The 24,788-nt window shown below is 45.1% G+C and overlaps 1 protein-coding gene across 2 annotated transcripts in view; it reads left to right on the forward strand.

The window, feature by feature from the left end:
* LOC147641742 (putative MYST-like histone acetyltransferase 1) overlaps positions 1-24,788 on the forward strand; it is a 65,694-nt gene that overhangs the window by 23,676 nt on the left and 17,230 nt on the right. For both annotated transcript variants that reach the window (XR_015266011.1, XM_086799049.1), the window contains exons 4-9: positions 10,458-10,696; positions 10,851-10,928; positions 11,069-11,103; positions 11,191-11,494; positions 24,378-24,506; positions 24,607-24,700. Coding sequence is in view for 1 of the 2 variants with exons in the window: in XM_086799049.1 (XP_086655175.1) it covers positions 10,458-10,696; positions 10,851-10,928; positions 11,069-11,103; positions 11,191-11,494; positions 24,378-24,506; positions 24,607-24,700 (879 nt within the window). In the remaining variant the exon portion in view is untranslated. The remainder of the gene's footprint in view (positions 1-10,457; positions 10,697-10,850; positions 10,929-11,068; positions 11,104-11,190; positions 11,495-24,377; positions 24,507-24,606; positions 24,701-24,788) is intronic.

A 24,788-nucleotide genomic window follows, 5' to 3' on the forward strand; every position in this document is an offset into this window, starting at 1 on the left:
TCTACTATCATGTTGTCTGTGTCAGACTCATTACTTTTCAGCATTCGTGAAGAGAAGACAGCTTGGGGAATGTGGCAGAGATTGCAGGACTTGTATGCCCAACAAAGTGCCTCAAGCAAAGTGTATTGGTTGAAGAAACTCATAGGTCTTCAGATGAAGGAAGGGGCTTCTATGACAGCCCATCTCAATGAGTTTAATGGTATTGTCAGCCAGGTCATAAATCAAAAGTTGGCAATGGACGATGAGTTCAAAGCCACTTTTTTGTTATGCACTTTGCCAGAGAGTTGGGACACATTCAGGACAGCCACTAGCAATTCGAATGCTATGCTGTCATATGCAGATGTTGAGGGTGCTCTTCTTCAAGAAGAGATGAACAGGAAGAACAACTCTGTTGGAAAGTCCAATGCAATGAATGCACGTGGGAGATCCCAACAAAGGGGAAAAAGCCAAGAAAGGGGAAGGAGCAAGTCTCGCTCCAAAAAGGATTTGGAATGCCATTATTGTGGCAAGAAGGGACACATCAAAAAGCAATGCTACAAATGGAAAAATGATCAGAAAGAAAAGGGAAAAGGCAAAGACAAAGAGAAGGATGAAGCCAAAGATGTAAAGCCAAAGGGCAAAAGTGGAGTCAAGATCGAAGAAATCAATGTGTCACATGCAGGTGGCAGTGAGGATGAGGTCCTCTTTACGTCTTCACTTGATGCCCATTCACTTCTTACAGGTGGTCATGGTATGCACTCATGGATCATTGATTCAGGTGCCTCCTTTCATGTCACAGGTTGCAGAGACTTGTTTGTCAGGTACACTGCTGGCAATGAAGGAGTGGTTTATTTGGGTGATAACCATGCATGCAAAATTCTTGGCAGAGGTGATGTGAGGCTTGTATTTTCAGATGGCTCACAGCTTATGCTCCATGATGTCAGGCATGTGCCTGAGATCAAGAAGAATCTGCTTTCTACTGGACAGCTTGATGATGCTGATTATGTTACCACATTTGGTAGTGGAAAGTGGAAGATTAGTAAGGGCTCACTGGTTGTTGCCAGAGGCTCTAAGGTGGACACTCTTTATTTCATGCATGCAGGTGTTTGTCACCATGCTAATGTAAATGCAACCGAGCTGCCGGAAATTTCTATGTGGCATAGCCGGTTGGGACACATGAGTGTCAAGGGAATGGAGCAATTGTCTCGTTTGGGTTACTTGCCTTCTCTAAAGTTTTCAAGTTTTCAATTTTGTGAGCATTGTATATATGGTAGGCAACTACAGTGCCCCCACAAGAAAGCTCTTGGACAGAAAGATGCTCAGTTAGAGCTTGTGCATACAGATGTATGTGAGATGCCTCAGCTTTCTTTGGGAGGGGCAAAATATTTTGTGTCTTTTATTGATGATGCCACACGCAAGGTGTGGGTTTATCCTCTTCGTTTGAAGAGTGATACATTCTCAGTGTTTGAGAAGTTTGTTGCTCTTGTTGAGAATCAAACTGGCAAAACACTGAAGGCTTTGCGTTCCGACAATGGTGGAGAGTATATGTCCAAACAGTTTCAGGACTTTTGTGATGCTAAAGGCATCAAGAGGGAGCTCTCTACTCCTTATGATCCTCCACAAAACGGGACAGCAGAGAGGATGAACAGGACCATACAGGAGAAGGTCCGTTCTATGTTGTCACATGCTGCATTACCTCATGGTTTTTGGGCTGAAGCTGTTATGACAGCCGTACACCTTATAAACAGGTCACCTAACACGAGGCTTGGTGGGAAAGTGCCAGAAGAAGTATGGACAGGGAAGCCTCCGTCATACAAGCACTTAAGAGTGTTTGGTTGCGTTGCGTACGTGCACATACGCAGGGAAATGCGCACCAAACTTGATCCTAAGTCTCACAAATGCATATTCCTAGGATATGGTGACAGAGGTGAAATGGGGTATAGACTTTGGGATCCCATGAATAGAAAGATCATACGCAGCAATGATGTCATTTTTGATGAAACATGCATGTATAAGGAGCCTGCAAGGCAACAGGAGCCTGGCAGAGTCATCTTTGATGATGATGGACATCATGGACAACAACAAAGGGCTGTAAATCAGCCATTACAGCAGGAAAACCAGCCCTTAAATGGTGCTGAAAATGGTCCAAATGGACAGCCAGATATGGCAGAAGATATCCCTATGGATATACCACAGCTGGAGGAGATACCGGGCATGATATTTCAGCCTTATGGCATGGAACAGGAGCCACCAATGGGTGATATGCAGGCTGGACAGCAACCTGCAAATGATGGTCATTGGGTACGGAGGTCCACAAGACCCTCCAGAGCCCCTGACAGGTTTGTTCCAGGGGTTGACTATTTGATGCTTACTGACTGTGGGGAGCCCTCATGTTATAAAGAGGCTTTACAGAGGGCAGACAAAGCTCTATGGGAGCGTGCCATGAAGTCAGAGATGGATTCTCTGCATAAAAATGGAACTTGGAAGTTGGTGCCTTTGCCTGCAGGCAAGAAGGTTTTGCCATGCAAGTGGGTATACAGGCTCAAAGTTGCATCAGATGCTAAGCCAAGATACAAAGCCAGGTTAGTGGCTAAGGGCTTCAAGCAGGAATATGGTGTGGACTTTGATGAGATCTTCTCTCCAGTGGTCAAAATGACCACACTTAGAGCTGTGTTAGCTTTGGTTGCACATGATGATCTGGACTTGATTCAGATGGATGTGAAGACTGCTTTTCTTCACGGTGATCTCCATGAGGAGATATATATGCAGCAGCCAGAGGGTTATGCAGAGAGTGGAAAGGAGAAGCTTGTATGCAAGCTGAAAAAGAGTCTTTATGGGCTCAAACAGGCACCAAGAGAATGGTATCATAAATTTGATACATTCATGAAATCTCAGAAATTCAGGAGAAGTGACATAGATCACTGCTTGTACACCAAGAAAGCTTTGGATGGCAGTCTCTTGATTCTCATTTTGTATGTTGATGATATGTTGATTGCCGGGAAATCTCGTAAAGAGATAGATGCCTTGAAGCAGAGGCTGCATCAAACCTTTGATATGAAGGATTTGGGTGATGCAAATCACATCTTGGGTATGCGGATACTTCGGGACAGAAATCAGCATGTGTTATATTTGTCTCAGAAGGAATACATTGGCAAAGTCTTGCAGAGGTTCAATATGGACGGGGGGAAGAAGACTAGTACTCCTTTGCCTCCATATGTGAAACTCAGTGCTATGGACAGCCCACAGTCAGATAGAGACAGGGCTGATATGGCCAAGATTCCGTATGCTTCAGCTTGTGGCAGTCTCATGTATGCCATGGTTGCTACTAGGCCAGACATTGCATTTGCAGTGGGAGTGGTTTCTAGATACATGGCCAACCCTGGCAAGAAGCATTGGGAAGCAGTGAAAGGTGTCATGAGATACCTGAAGGGCACACAGGATTTGTGCATTTGCTTTGGCAAACAGGATGCATTAGTGCATGGTTACACGGATTCGGATTATGCCGGTCATCCAGATAACCGGAAGTCTACTACCGGTTATGTATTTACATTCACAGGAGGTGCTGTGTCATGGATATCCAGGATGCAGAAGTGCACTGCCTTATCTACTACAGAGGCCGAGTATATTGCAGCCACAGAGGCTTGCAAGGAGGCATTATGGCTATCTCGGTTAGTGGTTGATTTGGGCTATACAGGGGATATTCCATTGTTGCATTGTGACAGTCAGAGTGCCATTCAGTTGGCAAAGAACCCTGTTTTTCATGCAAAGACGAAGCATGTGGATGTGAAGTATCACTTCATCAGAGAGGTGATAGAGAACAAGCAAATTCAGCTTGTTAAAATTCATACGGATGACAACCCGGCTGATCTGTTGACAAAGAGTTTGCCTCCGGAGCGGTTTGCTCATTGCAGACACTTGATGGGCATTGGATGAGGCCATTTTCAGCCTTGATATGGCCTTGTATATTATCATGTACATGCTGATTTTTTCTTTTCCTTTACTTAAGGGCACTTTGCCTTTAAGTGGGAGGTTGTTGGGGTAAAGGCGTTATGCCCACCCTTATAGTGTGTACAAGCCCATAAGTTATAGTACATAGTACACTTAGTACTTTTAATGTACTAAGTGCACTATGTGTACTAGTGCAATATACATGTGTGATAGGGGAGTCACACACTCATGCTTTTCATGAGTTGACTTATCCCCACAACTCTCTCTCCTCCCTCTCTCCCTTGCTTCTCTGTGTATGTCTCCCATGAATGATCTCTAAACCCTAATTACAGTTTCTCCCCATCAATACCATGATGCTTAAACACTTGTGACATAAAGAGTTTGACTATATGCTCAGCTTTTATCGTCTTCCTGACAGGTAAGAAATGTGCTTGCTTGCTAAACCTGTCCACAATGGTCCAAGTTGCATCATTACCATATTGTGTACGGGGAAGATCCATAATGAAATCCATTGTGATTCTTTCCCATGGTTGGTTAGAAATAGGCAAAGGCTTGTCTTGCATATGGAGGTGCATGACATTCAAAACTTTTGGCCTTAAGTCTTTAACCACGCATAGGTAGTTATTCTTTTTAAGATAGCCATCTTTAACTATAAAAGATGGATGTGTATGACCAGCCATCATATATCCCCAAAATCAGGATCCAAATGATACATTTCTCGCATACTAGATGAGAGAATCGAAATTGCAGCCACACATGGCTTTCTTGATAATGCATCGGCCACTACATTTTTCTTGTCGAGAGTATGCAAAATCTGAAAATGAAACATTGAGAGAAAATTGGCCAACCTCATTTGCTTTTCGGAGAGTTTAGTTTGCATGAGAAAGTATCGCAAACTTTGATGGTCGGTTTTGACCACAAATTCAGCTCCCAATAAGTAGTGTTTCCACATTGTAAGTGCATGAACAACGGCCAATAATTCTTTCTCATAAATGTCAAGTATAAGCTCGGCATCACGCAATCTCCTGCTTTCATATGCAACTGCATGTCCCTCTTGATTTAGGACAGCACCAATACAAATGCCACATGTGTCACATTCAACAGTGAATGGCTTATGCAAATCAGGTATGATCAAGACTGGCCCAGTAATAATGGCTTTCTGAGAGAATTGAAAGCATTAATTTCAGCTTTCGTCCATTTGAACATAGCACGTTTCTTGGTCAATTCATGCAATGGCGAAGCAATCATTGCGAAATGGAATATAAATCTCCTATAGTATGAGCATACACCAAGAAAACTGCGTACTTCATGTATGGATTTGAGTTCTGGCCAATATTTGATGGCTTGGATCTTTGCGGGATCCATTCTCACATCTTTGGAGACTATATGTCCCAAATAGTGAATCTTCAAAAGGAAGAATTCACTATTTTTGCCATTTATCATAAGTTTGTGTTGTCTCAATTCATCAAAGACCACTCTCAAGTGCTTCGTGTGTTCTTCCTCATTTTTAGAAAACACAAGAATATCATCAAAGAAGACATCTGTAAATGCCCTATGATTTTTGAAAATTTGGTCCACATGTGATTAAAAGTAGCTGGAGCATTGGTGAGACCAAAAGGCATAACCAAGTATTCATAGAGACCAAAAGAAGTGCAAAAAGCTGTTTTATGTACATTCTTTGGCATCACTCATACTTGATGATAGCTACTCTTTAGATCAATGCGACTAAAACATGATGATCCATCCAATTTGTCCAAGATATCATCTATCCTCAGAATTGGAAACCAATTTTTGATGGTTAACTTTTTAATGCCATGTAATCCACATGCGAAATGAACCATCCTTCTTTTGCACAAGGAGAATGGGTGAGCAAAATGGCGATGAGCTTGGCGGCACTAAGCCCTTCTCTAATAGGTCCCCGACCTGTTTCATGATCTCCTCTTGCTGGCAAGCACTCACGCGATATGCTGGCCTATTTGGCGGTGAACTCTCGGCACTAATTCAATACCGTGTCGTCCAGTTGAATGGGAGGCATACCATCCGGAAGAGAGTTGGCAAAACAATCCTTAAACTCACTTAAAAAATTTGGCCTATCATGTGTAAGGGTATCCATATGTACGTTAGCATGTTTCACTTTTATCACGTACAAAAACCAAGTACGAGCAAACACTCTTTTTCATTGCTTTATTGAGTTGTACATGAGATACAACGGGGAATAGTGTCACCCGACACACTGGCATCTGTCACCATTTGGTCCCTCACTCATCTCGACCAGTGTTTTATACACTAGGTGGAACCAAGGTGTGAACGGGGATTTTTCCACAGAAGAAAGCTAGAGCATTTTACTGGCATGGTTTGGCCTGAAAGATGGCCATACAACATGAGCAGCATGGGATTTTATTCATCAAAGTGACTTATAAGAAGTTGGTGTGTTAACATATCATTAATGATGGGTTGGATATATTATTATTATTGGGCTTGGACAGGTTGACAAAAGGAAGCGCCTAGATAAAACTTGGGCATCAAGCCAAGAAACGCATAAAGTTGATATTTTTGGGCCAAAACTTGGAGTACAAGTCAAGAAAAACATAAAGTTGATATTTTTGGACCAAAACTTGGAGTACAAGCCAAGGAAAGCATAAAGTGGATATTTTGGGTTGGTTCAGCCACTTTTAGTCAAAAAGGAGAAAAGCACTTCAAAAATAGAGCTAGTTGACTCTATTAAAGCAGGTTTGGGCTGTTTTATCATCATGCGCATCCCCCCTTCAGCATACTGGGCGCTTTCTCTCTCTATAGGCCGACCTACTATGTTTCTCTCTTGAGTGACTAGCCTCACAGCAGTAGTAGATCTTGTTCTATGATCTAGTTCTACAGCAGGTACGGTTGCGGGCAGCTCCTTCCTCCTCTTGCGCTGGTTGTACTGTGGACAGCAAGCTAGCCAGTTCACTCTTGCTCTGGTCGTACTGTGGACAGTAGGCCAGCCAACTCACCAGTAGTAACCGAGGCCCTATTCCAGGTAGTTACCTTTTTACAGCGGCTATGGGAGCTCCCTCAGCAGAGGTACTCCCGATTGGCATTGACCTCATCCATACAGTTTGCAGAGGATGGAGATACTCATTGTTGGTACGCTCAGATGAGATCATGGTTTGACCTACATGGTTTGCGGATAGAGGCACTACCACCCTTTCAGTACAGTCTGGATTGTCCATTTTTGAATCTCACCCGCTCAGAGCAAAACCGCGTGATCAGGATGGATATCATCAGAGTGGACACAGAGAGGACATGGACTAGCCCCCTTGAGCCCTTGGGCACGAAAATGGCTCATTACAAGAGCCATTTTCTACACCTCTCACCGGATGATTTTATCACCCGCCCGGCGTACATGGATGTACACCTATCACATGGGATACGTTGTGCCATTGGACAGATCCGGACCTCATCACACCAGCTGTGGATTGAGACAGGGCGATATGTGCATCAGATCTTGGATGACCGCATTTGTCAGCTATGCTACCAAGAGGTAGAGACAGAGGAACACTACATTTGCCGATGTACAGTCTATTATGAGATCCGAGGGAGATATCAGCATCATTGTGTACATTCGCTTCTCCATGCTCCACATATACATATTGTCTTACATTTACATTCCTCATGGTACCTATTTGGCTTGCCATATTTTCTAACAATCCTAAATGTTAGTGTTTGCAAGATTTTGGATGTCTTCCTCGTAAGAAGAGAGAAGATCCTAGGCTCTGTTATCAATGATTCCCCCGTTTAGGTCCCAGGGTTGAGCACAATCTTGCCTTACACTTAAGCAATTAACACAATTAAACATGTTGAAAATGGCACCACAAAATGAAGGTTAACAAAGCTAAAAATTGAAATCACTTACACATTGCACTAGGGCCGACCCCCCTTGTAATAGATTGTATTATTAAGATTCATGTTACAAGCTTCACGGGCATTTATATGCCAAACTGTCCATAGGCATTCATGCAAATGAAAACAGCATTGCAAACATGATTGTTGATGCGGTTGATTGCTTCCATAGCTTCCATTTGATTTCACAGTCTCACTCCTGGATTCCCCACAGCTAATCAAATGCAACTTTGCTCCATTGGCATCTATACACAAACATTGTGTGTGCCAAGACTGAGAAATAGGACCATAATGACTAGTATTCGGATGTTGAGTAAGTGAAAGAGAGCTTAAATGAGCTCTTACCGCAATTCTTCTTGCCTTTGAGTACAACCATTGTATGGTTGATGTCCACGCTTCTAGGAGTTCATTTACACTCCCGGCTGAAATTAGGGGTTTTGTAAATTAGGGTTTTAAGCAAGTATTCGGACTCCAAAATTGGGGCTTTTGGATGCAAAAGATGCCCAAAGCAGAAGAGGGCTATAGATGTACTATGGTTGTCCCAAAATTAGGGTTTTTGACAGAATTAGGGTTTTTGTAAATTAAGGTTTACAGAAATTTTTTGGGGTGATAGAATACTTAGGAGGCTCCATATTCTTGAATAGAAGAGGAATTTTGTAAATTGATCATATGGAGACTACATAAGTAGAAGACAAGATTTCTCAAGCTTTCATGGCTATGGGAATCATGAAAAAGAAGAAAATCAGCTTTCCCACCATAAGTGTAATAAAAAGAGAAGTCTCCGTATGGTTGGTACCCACTCCTAGAGAGAGGAGAGAGAGGGAAGATAAGCTTTCCTAACATGTAGAGGATGAGTGGAGGGTGCCTATTGGGCCACCCGTCCAAATCATCCCTCCTCTTGACATGTGGGAGGCCGCCCACAGCTCATAACATGCAGAGAAGGGCATCTGAATATGTGCCTGGTCGATTGGAAGTGGAAATTGGTCCAACCTCTTTATGAATTGGTCTGCCCGAACTTTAATGAAGTGTGGACCTGAAAAACAGAGAAATTTGTCATTTGGTCATAAAATGAGCAACATAGAATAAAGTAGTATATTTACCACCTGTTTACATCGCACACGCGAGGTCAGAAGACAGTTTTACTCTCACGGTTCACAAGAGGGCGTCCTCCAACTCATGAACTACACGCACAATTCACGCATTCAACAACACAGTTTATGTGAAAACAAGTTCAAAACCTTACACGCATAGATGCAATGCAAGAATGCACCATGGAACAATTTCCCATTTCATTTAGCTAGTAATCCATGGTACCATATTCTGGATATGGACACGGATCAATATCCCCAGCCTACATAACTAGCCTACTGGCTCTGGTGTTGACAACAAGTCCTTGACCATGCCAGTCCATCTTATGGAACTCGTCCATAAGCCTGAAGCGCAGAGAATGCCCAAATACTGACAGTTGCTCTACTATAGAGAGAGAAAACACAGATCTGTAGAGAGAGACAGCGGTACGGTAGCTCCTGAACAGCCCTGAATGCTCCTCCCCTTGCACCACCAGCAGCCCTTAAAGAAAAATATGCATAACTGAGTCGACTTGCTCAATATATTAGATCTAGGCCCTTTTATGCTCAACATAGTGTGCTTTTTTCGTCCTCCATAAATGTTAAACTTCATAAAAATGTCATGCACAAGTGGGCGCCCTGATCCACATGTCCACACATGCTTATAAACATTGTCCCACATGTCCATAACCTATATCCAAGCCATAAACATGTCCACACATTTAGAAGTGTATGAAACCATTGACTTTATAAAAACCAACGGTGCCCATAGCATTAAATCCAAGGCTTTGGCACCAACAAATCCTTGGAAATCCCTGGTTCTCACTTGTCCGGCTCCACCGAACACTGCCCCCACTAGGGAGAGGACCAAAATGGTGACATCCCCTCCCACTTAAAAACAGTTGTTTGCAACTGAATAGCTCCCGCTATATCGAAGAATCATCAAGCTCAGGTTCTGAGTCAATACTAGTGCCATATGGAGTCCACGGACATGCCAGGTTATATTTGAAAAGACACCTGGTGGTGTGTTTCCAAGACTATGGTCACATAGTAGTGAGTGATACTCACAGGATTTGTGCCCGATTGTCGCATAACCGACAATCGTATGAGAGTTGTATGAATTCCTGAAGAGTACCATAGGATGCAATACTCATGCACAAGCCATTCTGCCATGTAACTGCGGTGACCACCAGTCATTCCCAACAGTTTTTCATCACGGTACCACCCTGTTCATGAGTCTTTCAATTCTTCTACGATGCCATTGAACTCCATATGGGCATCGCCCATATGATCCATATGCATGCACAGACCATTCTGCAATGTCCTTGGATTCCATTTGAGAACCCCCAACCCCACCATATGATCCATAGACAAGTGCTATGGATGCCATAGAAAATAGTTGATACTATGTATCACAGAGTTAACTGTCGGAATGTTTAGGCTTTTGTAAAGTTAAGATTGCTGTTGGTTGGTTTTATATATCGATGTTATAAACATACGTTAGGTTCTCTTCTAGTACCTTATATTTTTGTGCTCACACCTTTCTAAGCGCAAAAACTTACTTGCTGATATTGTTGAAATCAGAAAACAAACGGCTGGATGAATGGGCACTCCCTTCCCGCTTACAAGAGTGGAGATGTGAGGCCACCCCTCATTTCAAATCAGTTATGACAGAAAAACTTGTTCCATTAGTAGTCCCCGCAGCACCTGCTATAGCCGGGCAAAATGTGGGAGAAAGCATCCTGGACACCCCAGGTGCATCGGACAGGAAACTCACCAGGAACTTCAAGAGACGCTATGATGAAATGCACAATGTCCAAAAGGTAGCTGCAAGATCTTGTCTAGAAGCATTGATGGGTCGAATAAGCATAGTTTGTTTTCCAGCCCCTTTGCTCATATAAGGGCTTAATGTGATTGAACTAGTTCTGCTTATTTCAAGTTCAGTGATTAATAAGGTAGATGCTGATTCTTGATTAGGGCGTGGATGAGCTTGCGCCCATTGATAAGACACTCGAGAAGGAACACGAAGAGAAGACGAAGGTCAAAAACATACAGGTTGGAAGGTTGCTTGGATGTATGGTTTTCAAAAGATTTCCTTCTAGGGTCTATAAAAACTGATAAAGGTGTTCTTGAGGTTTAACTACATGCTCCGAGATGAATTGTGGTTGTACTGACAAAAGTCTGTACTGTTGTAGGTTGTGGAGATGGGGCCATATGAGATTGACACATGGTAAGCTGCTGAGTTGAGGCACACGTTTCACAATAAACCTTTATGCATGGCAAGGTCTTTTGTTCTTCAATGTTTTGATGAATGCAGGTACTATTCCCCTTATCCAGAGGAGTATTCACAAGTGCACAAACTTTATGTATGCGAGTTTTGCTTGAAGTATATGAAGAAGCGGAAAAGTTTGCTTCGACATAGAGAGAAGTGCCAAGTGATGCATCCGCCCGGAGATGAGATATATCGCACCATGTCAACTTTTCAAGAATCCACAACGCAAGAGCAGCTGCTTTCTGATGATCCTTCAACAAGTGATCATTTAGGGCTGAATAAATCTTCAAAGGGGACGGTGCTCTCAGTTTTTGAAGTAGATGGAAAGAAGAATAAGTTGTACTGCCAGGTATTACTTTGCAGTGTTTTGCCTTTTTGTGTGGTTTGCTTTTTTGTAATGAGACCAGAAGTGTTACAATGAATCCATGTGGTAACTGGATCATGGAAACCAAGAAAAACAAACTAGCTACCTAGATAAGAGTATTATATGAGAAAACATATTACAAGGGACTGTGTTACAAAGTTGCAAAGTAGCCAAGATGGCTTAACTACAAATCCGTCCCCAAATGGAAAATGAGAGTCGAGATGAACAAAGGGGAGGATGCACTTATCCTTTGGCTGGCCGCTCTAGTAGAAGAAGGCTATGTCATACAATGGGGGGAAAGGGAAATAACTACACAGGTGGTCTAAAATGCCAAGTGGGCTCGCCATCACTATTTGTAAGAAAGGGACCGTGCCGCTAGATCCTGAGGGAGGCCTTCTGACACTTCCTCATGCGGTCTGAGCCACCTTGAAGCTGCCCCCCACTGACCTTAGAGGGTATGAATGATATCGAGCCATATGCTCCGGATAGACTTCGTTGGTGGGGTGAGGTTGCTTTCAATGGCTTTGCTGCATCAAGCTCTCCATATATGCCACGCGGCTATACTACTGCAAATCTCCCATCTTTGGCTAGAACCTGGAGTCTAGCTACCTGTAGGCAGAGTCGGAACTGGCACTGTGGAAATACAAAGGTGAGAGACCTGAAGGGCTAGTCCCCCACCTCCTTCTCACATAAGGCATGATGGTTGTGGCCTCAATGGCCCAAGCAACTGTGCCCCATATAACAATTTGGGCGGGAGCCCGATCCATAGTGAAAATGCGTAGGATCCTTTGCCAGACGTGTTGAGCCTTCGGGCAATCCCAAAGAAAGTGATGCTGAGACTCTAGGGGATGGCCACACCTCTGACATAATGCTGGTCTACCCCCAATGGCCAACCAGGTGCCAACTATTAAGCTCGTATGTGCTAGCTGCCACATGAAAAGAGTGACCTTCCGTTGCCGAAAACTATTCCACATTCGCTTCCAGAAATTTGAGAGAGTGTGCGGCAGGAGCCCCTCGGACTGCCAATGTGCTGCTGTTGGTGGAGTGCCCTCCATCTATGACATCTAAATCCTGCGGCTCAGTCGTGCAGTTGAAGCAAAGAAGGGGGTACCAGCCGACTCCTCACTGTCCTTTGAATCCTGCCATGTCCACTCTCCCGGGTCCCATTGAAGACTCGTAAGGGGCCGGCCCTCCCACATCCATAACCAGTAGGCTCTCTCTAGTCACCTTGGCTGATGGAGGGTTGATGTGCCACTCATGTGCATGAAAACCAATCACCCTCACTCTCTGGAAGGTGCATCCCTTGAGGTCCGCTAAGGGGCTCTTTGATCTCTCCAATATGTCATGAAGAGAAGGTGAGTAAGGCAGAGTACTCGTCCGCCGCGCCATGAACTGCCTGGGGTATAGCGTGCCTTGTGAACACTCCCAGCCATTGCGGAGGAGGGTTTGGTATCGGGACCAGCCACTTTGGAGGGATGGAGTCGTCAATGTCGAGGCCAAGTCGGTCTCTACCCTAGACCCCAATAAGAACTCTCTCTTGAGCCTCTGGGGGCAGCTGTCTGAATGTAAGCCAATCTCCAAGTGACCTAGCGGGGGCTCGTACTCAAGGCTCCCCATGATAAGTGCGGGCGAGCCTCTAGCATGTGACCACCAGACACACGGACCATAGGATTCCAGATCAGAGGTTGTCGGAGCTGCTCCTTAGAGGCTACTAGAGCTGATTGCTACAAGCCGGCTTGAGATGATCCCAAACACGCATGGGACTGGCTGCAAATCTATCCCCAAATGTTGGGCTAAAGCCACGTGCCTGCATCTTTGTGAAAATCCATCTCGTGCTTTCAAGCCAAGAGCGGCAGAGCCCCCCCAGGATCGGGGTGCAGGCGGAGATCCTAGCCAGGAGGAAGTTCTTCCAAGGCTCACCACCTAGGAGAAGACCTCGAACAATCAACTTGCCCAATAGGGCACGGTTCTGAGTAGAGGGGTCGATAATGCCAAGGTCCCCTCTACGTCGCGGCTGGATGATCACTCTCCAGGCCACCTTGTCCCGGGCAGGTCTCTGTCACTGCGAGCCCACAGAAAGTTCTTGATCAAACGTTGAACCTGACCAATATAGGCCCGGGAGGACCAGCAGGAGGTGATGTACCACATGGTGGCGAGAACAACTTGGTTCGCCACCATAACCTGGCCAGCTAAGGAAAGCATGGCAGAATTCTAGTATAGTAGTTTCTTCCGAATGCTTAGAAAAAGAAGGGTAGCTGCTGCTCCAGGGAGATGTCAATGCCAACTTGGTATGCTGCCGTATCATTGAGTGACGAAATTGAGCAGCTCCTCTTGTTCTCGGATGGGAAGACGTAGTCCCTGGAGCCCGGTCTCCTAGGTAGAAAGAAAACTGTCATGTCGTCGGCGACAAACAGGAAGAGAGAGAACGCGCTCGTGTCGGACTAATTGAGAAAGTGGAAATCTGTCACCTCGAGCTTCTTGAATAAGAGCCTGGCTGCGAGAAGCCGAGTAGAATCCAGATACACCTCGGACCCACTCCTCGAGGAAACCAATCTTGCACATCATCCCCTCCAAAAAGCCACAATCTACTCTGTCATAGGCTTTCTCAAAATCAAGGAGAACAATTAGATCCTATTGTCGAATCTTGGCCGACGTGATCGCCTCCAAGAAGGTGGAGATATTGTCCAAAATACTCCAATCTTGAATGAAGCCCGTTTGTGTACCATGAATCAAGTCAGGGAGAAAGGGCTGCAGTCTCTGGTTGATGGCATTGACCAGAATTTTGTAAGCTGTCCCTAGGAGGGTGATTATCTGTTCATACTCTTTATCTGGCTGCCTCTTTTGGATCAGCACTTGAGAATGTCCATGGCATCTTTCATGCACATAACATTCCCCTCTGCTAAACTTGATGACGGGATTCCAACTTGTTCTTGGATGACTGTCATCATCCCAATCTTTTCCCGAAGTGCCTCTGTCATCCATACATCCCTGGCAACCCTTTTCTTTGAAAGCATGGCCCGTTCTCTCCAAAACCACTCTGTCTCAGAATAAGATCTATGCATCTGTTCCATCTAATCCACGATCCATTCATGCCCCGACTTTGAACACTGTCTTGGTCTTCATTCCTGAGAAATGAGTCTGGCACTCTCACATCACCCTTGGAGGGTAAACCTCCCTTGGGACCCTTGCTTGAGAACCTATTTGTCTCACAGGACTGCCATCCCCTCTGGCTTTGTAGAACACCACCAACCAACCTCCTGGGAGCTCTTCCCGATTTTGTGCTCCTTGCCTTGGGGTTTGTATCCGTGTACTTTCTTGTACCTTGGACTTGTACACCATCATATGGGACTGATTCAGTGTTTAGCTTTGCTAAGCCTGATGCTCTGATAACAATGTAACATGCGGAAGCTCTGGGAGTCTTCTTTTAGCCCTAAACACTACTGGAAACCATCTGATGCAAAATGCAGATATGGAGAGAGAGTAGAGAGAGAGAGATGTGCTGGAAATTTAGTATATTACTATAGTACAAAAAGGGTACTTTGCTACAGCCCTAGGGTGTCTTCATAAAAAGGGTGATTAACACCAAAATTCTTGTCCTACTCTAGGACCCTAAGGACCCAATCCCTAGAGGATTGAATGACCATAACATTGAGCACCCACGCCTTTTATAGGCCTTGGACCCCCTGGACTGCAGCAGTCGGACAGCCGACAGGCCCCCCTTTTCCCCATATATACTGGTCGGCCACTTGAGATGCTGAGGCGTTGAAGCGCCTCCTTCAGATCTAGCCGACTACCTCTGTGATGCAATCGTCAGCACGTGTGTGCAGCCGACAGAACCTGTGTGCAGCTTTCCTTTTCTTCCATGTTTTGCTCCAAGTCCAACACTTGGTCCTCTTCTGTGTCTTGTGCTCATAATCCTAACTATATTTGGTTCATACTCTTTATCTAGCTGCCTCTTTTGGATCAGCACCTGAGAATGTCCATGGCATCTTTCATGCACATGACAAGTGTACACTTGATTGGTAGGATGAGGAGAGAATCTTGCTACATCACTTGGAGATCCCTGGTATAGGTAGGCTAGACAGTCAGATCCTCAAGTTATGTACGAGGGAGAAGCGTTGGACAGGGCCATTTTGATCTGCAGAGGAGCCTAAACCTATCACCCTAAATGCACTACCCGTATCTGTGCAAGGACGGTCCCTTAGTCATAAACACTACACTGGGAGACCTTTGGCATCGCATTACCCATGTAGGCTCTTTTTTGGAGACAATTAGGAGATCCAACTGGGAGAGACACATCTCCATGTTCTGGTTCCTCAAACATTGTGGACTCCCCCGCCCCCCCCGCCCCTCCCCCCACCCCCCAACCTTCCCTCACATTCAAGCTTGAAGCTCCATAGTTTGTAAGTGTTAAAAAGAAAAACCGTATTTTATTGTACGGTATCTCAAAATTTCATATCGTACCAAAAATTCCGGTACGGTATCGTATTTTAGTACCGTGACAACTATGCTCCAAAGCCACACACCAAAAGAGAGTACGCTTCCACCAAGTACAGAAGAGCTCGTGAGAATAATGATGGAGTAAATAAATTCATTGAAGATGTAGCTTGCCGCGAAAAAGAGAAGCCCAAAGAAGGCCTTTCAGATGTGCAAAATGTTCTTCGGTCTAGAGAAACAAGGAAGTAAAGACGATGAAAGATGTGAAGAAGCAAGAAGAAAAGTTGAAGAAGAATAAAATTAAAGAAGAATAGAGACGTGTGGAGGAACAAAGGGATACGGAAGCCACATGCAAGTATGGGGAAGACCAATGTTGTCGAGAACAAGCCGACTGAGAGTTCAGCAAAGGAGTCTGCACATCCAACATTAGGAAACGATGGCACAGATTCTAGCATCCCTCCCCAAGATGGCTCCAAATCCTTCTTCCTCCATCGCCCCAACCACCACCACCATCATCCAAACTTCACCAAACTTTAGTAAGTATGATGGTAAGTGTGATCATGCTGTTGTTACTCAGTTTATTCATTAGTTTGAAGCACATTTTCCTTTAGCAAAAATCACAGATCCACAAGACAGTCCATGTGGCAGCACCTCAACTCAAAGAGGAAGTTGTTACTTGGTGGTAGCATCGGTCTCAACTTCACACAGACCCATTCACAGGCCAATTTCAATTTGATTGGGCTACTTTTGTGGTTTACCTCAGGGCCCATTTTTTTATCTCCACAGTATATGACCAATCTTGCGAACGAGTTTTACAAACTCACTCAGAATGGTTCCCTTGTTTTGACCTATTCCAACAAGGTCATTGCCATGGCCCAACAATCGGGTATATCAGAAGAAGACAAGCTAACATGCCGTTCAGCTATTGCCCGCTTTGAATTCAGTGCCACTAGTGGTATTTGATGATAAACAAGAGGGTAAGGCTGACGAACAAAAGAAGGCTCTCATCGGTGCCTATGGCACTGCAAGGGGACAACAGTTCATTGTCCTCTTCGACATGGGCAGTTCTAAGGATGCCATCTCTCCGCAGTTTGGCAAACCAAATGAGCTGTACCTTGGCTTCTTATCATTTAGATGTGGACAGGTTTACACCTGGTCTAGGTACACACACCTCTCAGAAAGCTCAACAGTTTGAGTTTCAAGTTCAGAAGGCAACATTCCAGCGGGATTTCATTGTCTCCCCTCTTTTAGGGTGTGACATAATCCTCGGGATCCAGTGGTTCAGACAGTATGCACCCATTCTTGATTGGAGGCATGACACTTTCACTATTGTTGAAGGTTTTCTTGAGCCCATCATGATTCGTGGGGATTGGAGCATTCTTGGAATACCAACTCATTTTCCACATTCAGGTCCAACGAGCCATAAGAAAAGAAGCAGAGTGTGCGTTGATTTATGTCTACTCTCAATCTAATGTAGTTCAGACAACACTTGCATTGGAACAGAGGATGGCTGGTCTCTTGTCTCAATACGGCAACATTATGTTGCGAGATGACCTCCCACCCAATCTCCTACCTAGTAGACCTGAGGACCATCACATAGAATTGGTTCATGGTTTAGAGCTCCCTAGTTAGTTTCCCTACCGCCTTTCTAAGGCATTGGAGCGCAATCTGGAGTAGGAGTTATTCGGGCTGGATTTATCCGGCTTGCCTCCTCCCCATTTGCTGCTCCTATTCTGTTTGTCCAAAAGAAGCATGCTTATGTGTGGATTACAGGGCACTAAATAAGCTACCAGTTAAGAATAGATTCCCCATGCCCAGAATAGAGTACATCCTAGAGCGACTCAAGGGTGCTAAAATATTCTCTAAGATAGATCTTAAGAGTGACTACCATTAGGTTCAGATCTTTGAGGCCGACATTCCAAAAACTACCTTCAAGACCAAGCGTGGCCACTATGAGTTTGTGGTGATGCCTTTTGGACTCACCAATGCACCAATGACGTTCAACAAGATGATGTCTCGGGTTTTTCGGGATCTCATTGGCAGATACGTCTTCATCTTTTTAGATGATATCCTTATCTTCTCAAGGATTGCAGAGTAGCATGAGCAAGATGTGAAAATAGTTTTACAACTCTTGAGGACGATGAGTTGTTTATCAATGCCAAGAAGAGTTAGTTTGAAGTACTAGAAATACATTACGTGGCATACATCATTAGCTCCTAAGGTATTAGTCTTGACCCTGAAAAGGTACAAGCCATACTCAGTTGGGATATTCCCAAGACAGCCAAGGAAATCTGCTCATTTGTGGGTTTTTGTCAAGCCTACAGTACGCATATGGACAAGTTTTTTGACCTTGCAGCACCTCTCATCAACTCACTCAAGGGCATGAGGACTCGTCACTATAAAGTGTCCGTCACGAGCAAGGTTTTAGAGGCATTCTAGGTGTTGCATGCGCGGAAGCCTTGATGTACTGATCCACATCCTAAGCTTGATTAAGAACATTGATGCTAATTAACACAAGATTAAGATAGAGTAGCTTGATGCTTGTACATGATGTAGGGCTATGGTCAGCCCCATAGGGGTGACCTAGGCCCCTTCTACATATGCTCTATTGCCGTTATGAACGAATGATGTTGATCTATTGAATGCCTCCTTGCTGAATAACGATTTATGCTTATATATGAGCTTGGAGTGTTGGTCGGTAGCATCTAGCCTGTCGACCTATTTGTCTGGACAAATAAACAAGAATATATATCTCTAATGCTGCGCTTGGCTCTATTTGATGCCCAACACCTGCTGGCCATATTGTGCTGTGTTGATAGGCCACGGAGTCCCCCATTGACTGTCGACAGCAAGCTGAAGCCCCCCTGTTGGTTGCTGACAGTGTTCCCAACCCCATGCCAATGATGACTATGCTGATGATGGTGTTTATGCTGCTGAATCTGATGATGATGATGCTGATGGTCTTGATGCTGATGCTTACGATGATGATGAAGATGATGGTTCTGATGCTTCTGCTACTGACTTGAATGTTGCCTAATCATGGATTAAGATTGTTCTTGCACAGGGTTAGCCATGGCACGGGCGTGTATGTGACACCAGGCATTGAAGAAAGTTGCCTAAGTCACCAGTCTTAAAGTTGGCATCATGGTGTGATCCTTTCGAGGTGATTACTTATGCTAGTAATCTAGCCATTGGAGCTGTTTTACAACAAGATGGTAGGCCAATGACTTATTATAGCTGCAAGTTGAATACCGCCGAAAAGAATTATTCGGTAAATGACAAAGAGCTTTTGGGGGTGATGACAACGCTTAAACATTGGAAACATTTTCTTTACAAGAGAGATTTCATAGTTAAGACAGATCAACAGGCACTTATGTCACACAAATGCTCACACCGTCTTCTGTATCCTGAGTTTCGTGAGTTTATCAATCCACTTTAATACTTCAAACTTTATAGAGATATGAGAACTGTACACCGTATGGAGTCCCGAAGTACCCACTGAAGGGCTATGCACTCTTCATGCTGTAAATGAATGTGAATGCTGCGTTTTACCTTCACCAAGTGGCTGGAGCAAAACGATGAATGGATGAATGCTGAAAACTGTATGGATGCAAAAAACGCAAGATGGACTGAAGGCTGAATGCTGAACTGTTGCGTTTTACTGATGTAGATGGCTGAATGCTCATGCGTTGGAGGTGCCTAGGGCTGTAGGAGACAAACGCTGAAGAGAGAGGGCTGAAACTGCAATCACTTATGCTCCTGAGGCTGAGGATGACCAGCGCTTGATGGCTCTCTTGCTGAATATGATGAATGACTAAATGATTATGCAAAGCCTCTATTTATATGGACAAGATGTGCCAGTCGGCTGGCTATAGTGTTGGCCGACTGCACATGTCGAAATAAAACGTCTAAATGATGTATAAAATGCTGGGAAAATTAAATCCTAGATAAATCTTGGATGCTATCTGGGTTCCTGCAATGGTCTAGATGCTATGCATAAATGATGTGCAATGTGCAGCATGCTTTTTGATGCAAACCCTAAGGTTTCTACTGACTGTATATGCATGAATGCGTCTCTTTAAGTGGGTTAAGGGACTTAGATTGACTGATTGACTGACTATGGTTGAGAATGACCTACGTAGCTCGTGCCTAACTTATCCTAGACTGAGCATGGTATGGACAATCCCCGTTCATGAGACTACCAAAATAGACGTGCTCCAAGCAAGTACACAAGGTACGAGACCCAATGGAACACCAATCCGCCAAGCATTTCCGGGCATGTACACGGAGGCACAAGTCCCAACGGAAAGCCAAGTCTACAGTATCACTTGAGTGGCATCAATCCTCGGCATAAACAACTGCCATGGACACCAATCCAATGTACATACATGATAAGAAAGCACGGGTGGACCAATTGGGTGGCCAAATGGTGACAGGTCCAAACCCCTCTCGAAAGAGGTAGTGGAACCTCTTCCTGATCTCATAGTATACTGGACATCTGCATATATATTGAGTATCTGTCTCAGCCTTTGTATGGCAAAGTTGGCATGTCTTGTCCTCTGGTGTAGTTGGGCTTGGCCCATATCTTGCTGTCTCCACACTGCACCCCGAATGAGAGATGTGTATTCATGTAGTGCGAGCGTATGATGAAGCCGTCCTCCGTCATGTGAAGAAGATGGTCTTTGTAGAAAGCCATCTTCGTCCCTAGGGGTTGCAGGGGTGGATGCCAAGTATCCAATCTCACAATGTCCTTCCTGATCACCTTGTTCAGTTCTGTGCGGATGAGAGAGAAGGAAGGGGCCTCTATGTTGTACTGAAATGGTGGGGGTGTCCCCATCTGCATGCCATGCATACCAAACCAAGTGCTCACCTGTGCATACCAACACTGCGTGTCTCCATCAAGTGCCAACTGTCACGAGGACTCTAGGACAAGCCGGGGCCCACAGTCTCAGAAATAAACTTTTTTTCTAACCAGTGAAAAAAAGGACATCCTTCAAGCCCAACCGGTTTTTATTAAAACAAATGCATAGATTAATTGGTTTTATAACTAAAACCTCAAAGATTTGAATCTTTAAATTCAAGGCTAAGCAAAATTACAACTGGTTTTTCTCAATTGGAGCCGTGAAAGTTACACTAAAGGATGTTTTTTCTGACACTGGCTAGGGGTATCTATTTGGTGGGAGCTCCCATAATCTTTGCCAGTATGTCACTGTCTGGAAAAGAGCCTATGTCATGATAGGGGCAGCCCCCATCACTGCTCGCACAATCTCATGTGGCACTGAAGGTTTACTCCTGATCATGTGCGAGATCGTAATCACTAGTGGCATCTCCATCGGCTTCCACCCATCATATACCTCTCCTGTATCTGTCACGGCTAACTCCCGTCTCCATGTCCTCTTGTTGTATAAACTGGGACCGCAAATGGGAGCTCCATATAATAATGCATGTGTGACTAATATGTCAAACATCCACAGCTTCGTCTCGGCTCCTGAAACTGTATCTGTGAGTAATGCCTCTCAAGTGAGCCCAGAATTGCATACCCTTGCATCAATCTGGTTTTGGGCTGCCTTCCGCATAGAGAACTGAGGCCCGCAAAAGAGAGAGAAAGTTGTACCCATGGGACCAGAATGTTACATCATGTCCATGGAATACGTCATCATGAGAGAGAGAGAAATGAAATGAAGTTGTACCCATGGGACCAGAATGTTACATCATGTCCATGGAATACATCATCATGAGAGAGAGAGAGAAAGAAAAAAGAAAGAAAGACATATTAAGCGTCTACTAAAGACCCAATGGACCTATGAGACCAAAGTGATACAATAATGTCCATGGCATATCTCATTATGGAATGGAAAATAAAACAGAAAGAAAACATAAACATAGCTATCTCACTGGGGTGATACAAAATTGTCCATGGAATACTAAGAACATAAAAACATGAGAGCAACATCAGCTCCGAGTAGATGGTATACCACTCTCCAAAATATCAAGCATGGGGCTAATAAGTATGGCCGAAAGGTCCCCCTCAGCTATGTCACGTGGAAAGGTAGCTCGATGGCGGTGGAGCATGTCCCGGATCTGGAGCTGATGAGGTGATCGTTGCCGATAGGGGGGCTGAGGGCGTCGGGCACGCTGGAGTGCAGAGGCTCGGTCCAAGATAACTCTTCTCGGGCGAGGTAGGTCTAGAGCAGCTTGTGGAGGTCCACAAGATCCACTATGTCGATGTCCTTCACCTCCTGGGTCCGGAAGAAACTGGTGATGGTTGGCTAGCGAGGGAGGGGGCGGGGTGGCTGGGGCCGAAGCTCTCTCAAGAAGGTGTCCTTGTGTCTGCAGAGCTCAAGTAGGAAGAGGCCTAGGCAACGCTGGTCCTGGAAGTCAATGATCGTGGAGAGTGGACCAAATCCCTCACGAAATAGACAGTGAAACCTCCCACGGATCTCATAGTATACTGGGCAGCGACATATGTAATGCTCCTCCATCTCAACCTCTGTGTGGCATAGTCGGCAGATCCTCTCCTCTTTGGGTCTCCGTATGAGCTTCCCGGCTCTGAAGATGCGCTCAACTCTACGTGTCTCCACTTTGAGGCGGTGGGATGAAACCCGTATGTGACTGTCTGGAAGAGTGCATCCACTACCATTTGGGCTGCACCAAACTTTGCCTGGATAATCTGGTGTGGGACTAATGGTTTGCTGCGGATCATACGAGAGAACATCATGACCTGGGGGCTCTCAACTCGCTGCCAACCCTCATCAGATAAATTTGGCCCCCAGAAGGCTGCTCCATACATCAAGGCTGGTGTGACGAGGGTGTCAAAAAGCCAGCCCTTCGTTCTGGGCTCTTGGAAGTGTGCCTGGAAGCACTGCCGCTCAAGTAATCTCAAGGCTGCATATCCCCGCGTCACTCTAGCATGTGCTACGGGGACCATGGCAAAACGTGGGCCACTGAAAGTGACACCAAGGTAGACATAGGATGACAATCTCCACTGGATCCCCTCTATATGTGATGCTCAATCTGGATGTGAAGGGGCGAGAGGTATTGAAGACCATTACCTTGGTTTTACCAAGGTTAACAGAGACGTCCCGCTGAGTGCAAAAGTCATGTAAGGCATCCAACTGTCTTTGAAGTCCTTCGGCTTAGTCTGAGAGAAGGACGATGTCATCTGCATAAAGTAGTATGGGGATCAATATGCCTCCCAGTGTGGGACCAGCCCTGCCTAATCCGTCAATGAAGCTCGAGATCTCATCAATGTAGAGGCCGAAAAGAGTGGGTGATAGAGGGCAGCCGTGTTTCACCCCAATAGTGCTGGAAATCTCGTGGAGCTCACTCGTCCGATGACGGAATCATAGAGGGCGATGATGCTCCAAACCATGTCAGATGGGACTCTGATCTCTTGTAGACGGTGTAGGAGGCAGGCTCGGGGTACAGTATCAAAGGCTTTGCGGAAATCCACAAAGCAGCAGTAAATCCTCTGATGTTGTGCTCTACCCTCCTCAATGATGGCACAGAGAGTGAAGATGTGGTCAGGGGTGGAATAGCTCCTCCGAAAGCCAGCCTGTCCTGAGGCTGTGCATCCCTGGCTCTCTGCCATAGAGTTTGGCGAATGTGGCCAATCTTGATCGTCCTGGATCTCCGGCTATGAGGATGGGGTTGATGGTGTTGGTGGACCAAGAGGGTGGAAATCCTTCACAAAGGGCTCTATTGAACATGTAGGCTAGTGGGGGCGCTAGAGAAAGAAAGAAAGATTGTATTAACGTCTCTCTCAGGCCAAAGAGAACTGGCCTATGAGACAAAACCATGTACAATGTATGTGGTATCTCTAAGTATCAGATGATGCTCAGTGCACAATAGAACAACTGGAAGAAAACTGTTGCTGTGAGGTCGGGATGTATGTACATATATAAGGATGGAGCACTACTAGGGTAAATGCACAACTATATGCCGGGTGATACGATGATGCTCAACGCAGGCATGCTCCTAGTCAGCTCCATCCTGTGGTGAGGGGGGGGTGTAATATGTCATACATGTCAGCGCCAGTTGTAATGATATGCAAGATGGCCGCTAGATCAATGGGTCCCGGCTGTCCTCTCTCCTGAAGTCGCCTCTGGTGTCATGCCCGAATGTCCCTGATCATATGTCGATGTCTGTGGGAAGGTCGGTATCCGGGGGCTTGTGGATGCCGCAATGCTCGAATCTCCTCTGCTGTGTGTGTGAGAGAGAGAGAGAGAGAGAGAGAGAGAGAGAGAGAGAGAGAGAGCATCTACTAAAGACCCAATGGGCCTATGAGACCAAAGTGATACAATAATGTCCATGGCATGTCTCATCATGGAATGGAAAAAAAAAATAAAACAGAAACAAAACATAAACATAGCTATCTCACTGGGGTGATACAAAACTGTCCATGGAAACTTATGCAATTCATTCTTTGCAGAATCTGTGTCTTCTTGCTAAGCTTTTCCTTGATCACAAGACGCTCTATTATGATGTGGACGCCTTCCTGTTCTACATCTTAACAGAAGCCAATGACACTGGCCATCATATCGTCGGGTACTTCTCAAAGGTTAAGTGTTAGACTTTTAGCTTTCCAGCGCCTGTGTGTACAGATGTAGCTCTACAGATTTTGTAATGTATTGATAGCATTCTAACAGTGTCTGTTACAGGAGAAAAACTCTGTGGAAGACTATAACATGGCTTGCATATTGACTCTTCCTCCATTTCAACGGAAGGGATATGGACGCTTCTTGATCGCTTTAGGTTTGTTTTATGTTCTGGTTTCTCCAGGCCTAAATATATAACAGAGAAATCAATGGTAGTCGTCTTGGTTCATCGAAGGTAAGAGGGT

This window comes from Cibotium barometz, chromosome 1 (genome assembly GCF_041138505.1).
Source record: "Cibotium barometz isolate CiBa-2024 chromosome 1, ASM4113850v1, whole genome shotgun sequence".
Taxonomy (NCBI): domain Eukaryota; kingdom Viridiplantae; phylum Streptophyta; class Polypodiopsida; order Cyatheales; family Cibotiaceae; genus Cibotium; species Cibotium barometz.